At 50.0% G+C, this 10165-nt stretch overlaps 1 protein-coding gene across 1 annotated transcript; it reads left to right on the forward strand.

Annotated features, from left to right (window-relative positions):
- Positions 1–5008: 5008 nt before the first annotated feature.
- On the forward strand, positions 5009–9881 carry LOC144148296 (organic anion transporter 3-like). The gene is made up of 2 exons (XM_077679853.1): positions 5009–5437; positions 8361–9881. The coding sequence occupies exons 1-2, from the start codon at positions 5009–5011 to the stop codon at positions 9879–9881; spliced, it is 1950 nt and encodes a 649-aa protein (XP_077535979.1).
- Positions 9882–10165: the final 284 nt, after the last annotated feature.

Here is a 10165-nt window from a genome sequence, read left to right on the forward strand (position 1 = left end):
GTTTGAGCCCATTTTGAGTTCTGAGTACATTTTGAGTTTGAGTCCATTTTGAGTTCTGAGTACATTTTGAGTTTGAGTCCATTTTGAGTTCTGAGTACATTTTGAGTTTGAGTACATTTTGAGTTTGATTACACATTGAGTTTTGAGTACATTTTGAGTTCTGAGTACATAGGAGTTTCAAGTCCACAGTTTGAGTACATATGAGTAGCCTAGCAGGCAGCTATGGTTGGCTGTTAAGTTTCATGCGCCACTGTGGGCTCGGAATTCAGGTTACCTGCGGGTATGACACCAATCGCGATCTGCATGATCGGTTGGTATATCCTTGACTCATTCAACCGTCGGCCACAGGTGCGCCCTCTCCCCCGCGCCCTCCTCGCCTTCTCTGCGCTCGCAACACCCTCTCTCGCCGCGTTCGGTTCGCGCGCAAGAACAGGTGGGGGCGCTCGCATCGCGCTCTCTCGCCGCGGTTGGTTCGCGCTTAAACCACATATGTCGTTCGTGCGCTCTCCGGTCGCTAACATCTGTGGCGTGATCGTGACGTCAACATCACGCGTTCGTGTGGTGGCGCGATTTCGGCGCTATAACACTCTCTCGCGAGGGGCATTGGATTGGATTCGATTGGATTGGCTTGGATTGGCTTGGCTTGGATTGGCTTGGATTTGGATTGTATTAAAGTGGATTGTGTTGGATTGTGTTGCGTCATAGCCACTCCACGTTGCGTCATAGCCACGGCAGGGGGTTCACGGCACGTTTCACGTTTCACCATCGACTTCATCGACAATGTCTACGCTGGAAGACAACAATTACAACAACAACAACAACCAATACGTAATCCATACGACTTGCAGGCGCGCACCCCGCGGAAATGCTCTGCATATGATCGTGCCCCTCGCGAGGGGGATGTTTGCATAATGCGTCGACGCGGGCGACGACTGGATGGGAAACTCTTATATAGTAGGGACAACGACGGTGCGGACTACGGACGTCAACGCGGGTGACATCGTGAGTTACTGAAATGCTTTGCCTTTAAAAGGAAATCACGATCAGAGACTAAAGGAGGGCCCACATCACCGCGCTGATTAGCCATGGTGACAACCCATTACAGAAATGATAACGTGACCCGCTCTCTCACCTTTGTGGGGAAACCCTAAGGTGTTCATGAAAACATTCGAACTAACAAACAATAAATGCGAAATCGCAGCGCTGAGCAATTATGTCTCGCGCTGAGTCTTAAGTATTTAGTTTCTTGTTGAGTTTTCATGGCCATAAGCACTTGCTGTATACCTAATTTTCGCGGCTGGGCGCGTGAGTGATAATTGACTGGTGAGGTCATAAAAAAGGGTTGTCTTAACTTTTCCTCCTGACGGATCCACTAATAGCGTGGGAAAGGGTGGTGGGAAAGCACACGGCGGCGCTGGCGTGCTGGTTGTTCGCCTGCTACTGTTAACGGCTTGATATACTAGGGGTCACAAAGGAAGAGGTGAGAGCCGGGGGGAAATGGGGGCGGGGGCTGTCCTTTCTACTGTTTCAAATGAATTAGCTGAATTGACTGGGCAGCGCCCCTTAAGACAGAATAATGACCACATTAGATTGGGTGAAAAGTGAAACTGATGAGGCTAAGGCGTGTAAGGTATCAAATGAAAGGTCCGGATTAACGGAATCACGCGGGGTAAATAAAAAAAATGCTTCCTGATTGTAGTCATCAGGCAGTCATAATGAGTCATAGATTGGGTTAAAATTCAAAATGACGCTGCGAGGGCATGTGGGGAATCAAATTCAAGGTCTCGATGTGGGGAATCATTCGGGACGAACGTGAGATACGGATATATCATGACATAGTCATGGTAAGTCAAAGATTCGGTTAAAATTCAGGTTCATGACGCTAGGGCGTATCAAATTAAAGGTCTCGGTGAGGGTAATCACGTGCTTCCTGATTATTATCATGACATAGTCAAAATGGGTCATAAATTAGGTTAAAATTCAAAATGATGCCACTGGGTGTCCGGGGCATCAAATTGAAGGTTCCGATAAGCAAAATCACGTGGGACAAAAATGTGGTAGGGCTATATCATGAGATAGTCATGGTTAGTCATTGATTGGTTTAACGATCAAATTGATTCCGCTAGGATGTGATGGGTATCAAATTAATGGTCTTGATGAGCCGAATCACGTGGGAGAAATACAAAAATGCTTCCTGGTTATAACCATTAGGTTGTCATGGCGAGTCTTATATTGGGGTAAAATTCGAAGTGACCCCGCTAGGGCGTGTAGGGTATCAAATTTACGGTCTTGACGAGGGGAATCACGTGGTACAAATAAAAAAGGCTTCGTAGTTCGAATCATGAGATGGTCATTATGAGTCATAGATGGGGTTAAATTCAAGGTGAGGCCGCTGAAGCATGTGGGGCGTCAAATTGAAGGTTCCAGTTAGGGGAATCATGTCGGACACCTAAATAATGCGTCCTGGTTACAGTCATGAGAGGCATCGTTAGTTTAACTGGTATGAATTTTGTATGACCCTCCTAAGGTGTGTGGGGTATCAAATTGAAGGTCTCGTCGAGGGGGATCACGTGGGACAAATATAAAAATGCTTTCTGGTTATAATTATGATATAGCAAAAGGTATATAGCAAAACGTACACACTCACACGCTCACTCACTCACACTCACACTCACACTCTCACTCACACTCTGACTCTCACTCACACTCACCCTCTCACTCTCACTCACACTCACACTCTCACTCACACTCACCCTCTCACTCTCACTCTCACTCACACTCTCACTCACACTCTCACTCTCACTCTCACTCACACTCACACTCTCACTCACTCTCACTGTCACTCACACTCACACTCACACTCACTCTCACTTTCACTCTCACTCACACTCTCACTCTCACTCTCACTCTCACTCACACTCACACTCACTCTCACTCTCACTCTCACTCTCACTCACACTCTCACTCTCACTCTCACTCACACTCTCACTCACTCTCACTGTCACTCACACTCACACTCACACTCACTCTCACTCTCACTCTCACTCACACTCTCACTCTCACTCTCACTCACACTCACACTCACACTCACTCTCACTCTCACTCACACTCTCACTCTCAATCTCAATCTCACTTTCACTCACACTCTCACTCACACTCTCACTCACACTCTCACTCTCACTCTCACTCACACTCACGCTCACACTCTCACTCTCACTCTCACTCACACTCTCACTCTCACTCACACTCTCACTCACACTCTCACTCTCACTGTCACTCACAATCACACTCTCAGTCACATTCACACTCACACTCTCATTCTCACTCACTCTCACTCACTCTCACTCACACTCTCACTCTCACTCTCACTCACACTCTCACTCTCACTCAGTCACACTCACACTCACACTCTCACTCTCACTCTCACTCACACTCTCACACTCTCACTCTCACTCACACTCACACTCACACTCTCACTCTCACACTATCACTGTCACTCACACTCTCACTCTCACACTCACACTCACACTCTGAATCTCACACTCTCAAACTCTCACTCTCACTCTCTGACTGTCTCAATCTGTGTGAGGCCATGTGAGTTCTGAATTCATTTTGAGTTCTCAGCCCATTTTGAGTTCTGAGTTCATTTTGAGTTTTGAGTACATTTTGAGTTTTGAGTTAATTTTTGAGTTTGAGTACATATTGAGTTTTGAGTACATTTGGAGTTTGAGTACATTTTGAGGTTTGAGTACATTGTGAGTATTGAGTTCACTTTGAGTTTGAGTACATTTTGAGTTTTGAGTCCATTTTGAGTTTTGAGTTCATTTTGAGTTTGAGTACATTTTAAGTTTTGAGTCCATTTTGAGTTTGAGTTCACTTTGAGTTTGAGTCCATTTTTAGTTTTGAGTTCATTTTCAGTTTTAGTACATTTTGAGTTTTGAGTCCATTTTGAGTTTGAGTACACTTTGAGTTTGAGTACATTTTGAGTTTTGAGTACATTTTGAGTTTTGAGTCCAAATTGAGTTTGAGTACATTTTGAGTTTGAGTACATTTTGAGTTTTGATTACATTTTGAGTTTGAGTACATTTTGAGTTCTGAGTACATTTTGAGTTTTGAGTTCGAGTGAGTTCTGAGTTTTGAGCTCTATGTGAGTTTGAGTTTGAGTGAGCGCAGATGTGCTGCTCAGCATTGAGTCTGAGTCTGATTGAGTGGTGATTCGAAAAAAAAAATTGAGTGAGTTTGAGTGAGCCGCGCCAACTTTGCCGAGGTATGGTCCAGGTACCCTTGGGCCTTGGTGCACGGGTGACCAGAACATGTAGCGGAATGAGTAATCTTTATAACAGAAAAAAGAATGAGCTCACACTGCGGTTGTAAGGGGTATGGAGGGTGTAGGCGGCTGATGAGGCGGTGCGGCCGAGCCCACGTTTATTGAGGTTCAGTTGGCTGTGCCATGGTCGGAATGAGGCGCATTGAACGAGGGGGTCCTTCCGAGACCGGGTGCTGAGTGCTGCGTGTCCTTCGTGCCCCGTTGGCCCAATCTACCGATGATGATGGTGGCACTGACGAAGATGATGATGGTGGCGCTACAAGGGCTTTCTTAAAACAAGCTTAACCTCGTTGTCCATCTAACCTCGCCATAACAATGAAATTTGTAATTATTAGTGGGGTCGGTGAGTCAGTGAAAAACGTTTCCTTGAGCCAGTCAAGCGTCAGTGGTTCCCTATTCGGGAAGCCAAGTGATGAGTGGGCAGCCTTAGCTCTGGAAGACAAAAGTGTCTGGACATCCCGCTTAGAAATTTCCATGAAAGTGAAGACGGAAGTCTGTTTGCACCCCCTGGTGATCTGAGGTTGAAATCTTGAATCCCACCGACCGGAACCATCACGATGATGATCATCCTCACGTTCGCACCGACTTCCTTTCACGCGCCCACCGCGCCCGCACGCTCCACCCGTTTCGTGTCCGCCAACGAAGCCCTTTTCTCCAAGCCACTGGGACCTTGCTGCAGCCATGCCCTTGAAAGCGCCGTCGCCACCCGTCGTCCGCACCCCGCAGACGTCCAGATTTCTTTCCCCGGGCGCAAGCCCAGAGGCTCAACACATTCCCGGCTCGCCGACCCGAGCCGAAGAAGATGACTGGGAGAGGGCCCTCACAGGCTTCGTCCGCTCGGACGACCCAGCGGACAACCAGGAGAACGTCTACGTCGTCCTGGGCCACGGTCGCTTCCAGTGGCGCGTGCTCTTCTGCGCCATGTTCGCGGGCTGTGTGGTGGTGATGAATACGCTAGCACCCCAGCTGGTGGGCCGGCCCGTGGACCACTGGTGCCGGCCGCCCAAAGGCCTGCAACACCTGCCACCCGCCGAGTGGAAGAACATGGCCATCCCCTTGCAGGCGGACGGCTCGTACAGCAAGTGCTCCGTCTACGACCCGCTGGTCGAGGTGAGCGCCTCTTTGCCGGCAAAGATACCTCACCGAAATTCTGCCGGCATCCACCTCTCGTAGACTTTAGCGACAGAGTGTTTTCCTTGAAAATTAGTGCTTTTTTAATCCCATGGCACATCAGTGACAGATCTGAGGGCTAGAAATAACCTAACCTGGTCAAATGCAGTGTAACACAAAACCAAACCGACATAACCTAATATACCTTAATGTGAACTAACCATACGATACGTAACCGAGCCTAAACCGACCCAATTACACTGCATACAAACGCACTTAAACAAAAACCCTACCAGCAGAAGTTCTGTGCGGCTATCTCGTGATGATTGCAGGCATAACACGACTGCAGAAAATTTCCCCAACAGAAGCTTGCCAAATTCTGACAACAGCAAGAGAAAAAGGCGCACGTTCCGGCATTCTAACACAGCCTTCCGGATGTACGGGTTTTTGCGGAGTATATGCCGCAAGGGTACTCCGAGTGACGTGCTCAGCCAATCACAAACCACGGACGGGAAAGATTTTATGGCGCGTTTGCCGGCTGCTGGTGGCAGAGTTGCATCGAAGAGTTCTGGCTGGTAGAATAGACACTACCCTTTTTGAGCATTGACGGCTTCCTGCGATGCTGGCTCATTCCGTTTCTATGGGAGAGGTCGATGCTTGGATTGTCGGTTGCGGCTGCGTAAGTGCGATCAGAAAATGTTAGCGTTCGCCAGAAAATTTTGTACCTCGTTAATATGGTGCGATGTTTAAAGTCGTCCAAAGTGGTTATAAACCCTCTTTATCCAGGCGAACGTTAGCCCATTGAACCTCACATTGGACTTCTTTTTATTTAAACACCGTATTAGGTGCGGGAACTTTCCGAACCAAAAAATATTTGTTCCTGTGTATGTCCGTTCGGAACTAATTATTCACAACTTCCTTCTTCGACTAATTCACCGTTGGTTGTACACTCCATTAACATTAGTACACAATACGCAATAATGCACTCGATACCTGCTCTTCAAAAAGGCAGTGACTGCTTTGTCGAGTAGTGCGTGTGCGTCGATCGGTGCGCCTTTATAAATACATCTGTAATCGCACTGAGTGTTCGGCTTTCTTAGCTAGATTTTCAGGCCTACGCATACTTCTGAATCCAGAGCTGCTCCCTGTAGCGAGCAATAGACGGCCTTTTATTGGATAAGGAAATATCGCCTGTCGGTGCGAATGGCACCAGCGTTTCGTCCTCGTCCTCACACTCACTGAAGGGGCAGGCTAAGCGAAAATCCGGTACGACGAATTTCATTTCTTATGCTGGCCGGAAATGCAAACACGGTGGTACGGACGTATATCCCCCCTGAATTTAAAGCCCTCCTCGGGTAATAGGTGGTGCCGCCGCAATAGCAAATGGCAGATATGACAGGTAACCTAACAATGTGGCAGAATTAAACAAAAAAATACCGAAACAGAAATGTGTGGCTTGGCGTGTTCCAGCGGACGTAATAGGATACCCTTGGCGCCGTAGGTTCGCCCAAGATCACCACACACTGTCGCCGCGATGTCTTCAGGACGTACTGCAGCGCTTGAATACCGGCGTCCGAAAAACTGGTACTGCATCTCGACTACCAACCTCACTTACGCCGCGCAGGGCGTATTCGGTAAAGGCGATATCAGGAGGCGCTGTTCAAGGCTGCCACTTAAATTTTATTTAAGGTATTCATTGAAAGCCAGCCGCTTGTCGCACATACACATCACAGTACCCAGCGCGTATAGTTGTGTTGGTTGTCTCAACAGCTGCAACGTACGCTGGCCGCATCCTTCACTCTTACAGACTCCTACCAGGCTTTCTTGCGTGGCCCATTCTGTCGTGAAATTTAACTGCTATAAAAAATTTTAGCGCGTGGAAGCCGACTTTGTAAGGATTCTGTCAGCTTAGTGGGCTGAAGGAATTCACTGCGGAAACCGTTATTCACGGAATTTTTACTACATTTAAGAAGAACACATTTTGGTGAGCCGTAACATCAAAAAAGAAATCTGGGGACAGATAAGCCTCCTTAGAAATTGGGAATGTGAAAGCTTCGTTGTCCAGTTGAAATCCGCAAAGTGTTATTTCGAGTTTTCCTCTAAGAGTAATGTTCTCTCCTGGTTTGGCTGCATTCGTTCTTTCACGTGGTCACCTGCCCGAGTACTGGAGCCATCCAAGAGGAGACACATCCGGGAGTTTCGTCCACCGGACGCTGAAAGGCCACCCCTATTGTCGTCGCACTGTCTCTGCGCATGCTCACGTGCTTCCCAAGCAATGGAGGCGTGCCTTATATTGCATTCTCGCCTCAGGAATGCTTAGGGATATTTATTTTCGTGTATTTCCGTAAGGCTGGGCCGTCTACTGCTTCGGTGTCGGCTGGGACCGTGACTGCGTTTTGTGTATAATGGAGATAGGGTCTTTAAAACTCGAACATATCAAGTATGTGGTTCAAAGAAATTAAATTCAGTTCCGTCCAGTGCCAAACTTGCTGAAACACCGGAGCTCTTGTTCTCAAGGGCGGGCTCGAACTTCAAGTGGTGCTCGCCCGAGAACGCCAGCGCCGTCGCCGCGCAAATTCTGCCGTTCGCGCAAAGTAATCTGCAGGTTGTCTGCGGCGAGACGCTTCCTCCCATCTCGCCCCAATAGGGCGAGGGAGACGAATCCACCCCGGCTTTACCACTGTGCACTCTATCGGTGGGTTTGCTAAACACCGGCTGGGCGGTTGCCAGACCCACCGATAGAGGCCGCCGGATGGTCTCGGATCGTGGTCCCATCCCTGCCTGTCGCAGGACCTTCATCGTGCGAACAAAATTCTCCACCCATAACGTCTCTGCTGTTGAAAACAGCTATTCGCTATTCTTGAATTAGTGTCAGGGGTGGAGACGATTCCCCGGAATTTATTTTTTCCCACGCCTTCCGCAGGACGGCGTCAGAGAACGGACGCCAGTTCCTTGCAACGAGTGGGACTTCGACGTGGAGTCAGTGGAGGAGAGCACAATAAGCAAGTACGGCCTCGTCTGTCAAGATGCCTGGCTCGACCACTTGTCGTTCCCAGTGTACGTAATGGGAGCGGTGCTCGTCACGCCGGCCATTGGCGCCCTCTCGGACCACCTCGGTCGTAAGCCGACAATTGTCGCTTCCGCCTGGGTCCTGTTCTGCGCCAGCCTGTGCTGCGGCGTCTCGCAGACCTTCGCCCTCTTCCTCGCGGCCAGATTCGTCGTGTCGGCTACCACCTACGCCTGCTTCCTCCTCCTCTTCATCCTGCTCTACGAAGTGACCGGCAGAGAGCGGCGCACCTGGCTAACCTTCGTCAACACCGCCTTGCCGGTCACGCTGATGCCGCGGGTACTCGACGTCATTCGCCTGGCGGATCCTGGTTGGAAGGTGATGAAGCTCCTCTTCGTTCTACCGTACCTCGCTCTGGCGCTGTTCTGCTCTCGGCTCGAGGAGTCTCCCTCTTGGCTCCTGTCCACATGGAAGATGCATCGAGCGGAGCAGGTCATATTGGCGGCGTCGGCGAGGAACGGCGTCAATCAGAACCAGGCCGAGTTGACCTTCAGGCTGCTCAAGTTGCAGATGAAGAAGCGAGAGGACGCGTCGATGACGGTGGCCACTTTAAAGGGTGGTGCCGCCGTGGGGCTGGCCTTCACCGGCGGGCGCGCGCTATCCGTCGCCCTTGCCTGGTTCTACCTGCTGCTCAGCTTCTACGTCTTCCACTTGCCACCCGAGACGAACGGCGTTTTCTGGGCAGTGACTCAAATGCTCCTCCAGGGGCTGCTTTACTGCTCGATCGGCTGGTTCATGCACATCAGGGGTGCTATCGACGCTCTCTCCATGTGCCTCGTGCTCTGCGGCGTGCTGGCGCTCTTTCTGGCCGCTACGACATACGACGGTCGTGTGACGGCCAGTTCTCTCCTCACGCTACTGCTCAAGTGTGTATCTTCGGTGGGGTTTAGCGTCAACTACAGCTACACGGCCGAAGTGTTCCCCACCGCTATCCGGAGCAGCGGCATGTGCTGCGCCTTCATTATCGGCAAGTTCGGAACCCTGTCCGGCGGTCTACTCACCTCGACCAAGAAGCCGTTGACGCTGTTCATCCTACACTTGACGATGGCTGGCCTGGCACTGCTCTGCACCTTGGCGGTTCAGTGGCTGCCCGTGGTAATTGTCGCGAAGAAGCCGGAGGAGTTGGCGAAGGCGTTGCCCGTGTCCTTGATGAGCGAGGAGCAACGAAAGGAGATGATCAAGGCGTCCCTGTCTCCCGGATGCACCAAGAAGGACCCGAAGAGGCGGAAGCAGAAATCTCGGAGGGAGAAAAGGCATTGCTGGTCACCGGGAAGCGGCGCCGCCTCCCTTTCCGGGGCGCAGAGCCCGACCTTCGGCACTACGAAACGCGGCCCTCATCCAGCGCAAACCCCCGAGTTTGCGGTGGATAGCTTGTAGAAGCTTGGGCATGCGAAAAACTCTGTTCCAGTGTGCGAGCCTGTTGCAGCGGTAGAATCAGGTGACGCAATCCGTATTCATGGTGGAGCGCCTTGGGGGTTATATTGACGACCAAGTTCTATTTATCGATACGGTTTCATAATGATTCTAGCGAGAACTGCTTTGGGAAGGACCTACACTACACACGTATTAAATCAAGTGACAGTATAGGTGAATACGGCGGATGATTTTTTTGTTTTTAATTACCCGTGTGCTGCATCGTAGTTCGATTAATGTAGAGACGA

Source organism: Haemaphysalis longicornis, unplaced genomic scaffold, assembly GCF_048455015.1.
Source record: "Haemaphysalis longicornis isolate Haplotype H1 unplaced genomic scaffold, Haemaphysalis longicornis Haplotype H1 scaffold_8, whole genome shotgun sequence".
NCBI lineage: Eukaryota > Metazoa > Arthropoda > Arachnida > Ixodida > Ixodidae > Haemaphysalis > Haemaphysalis longicornis.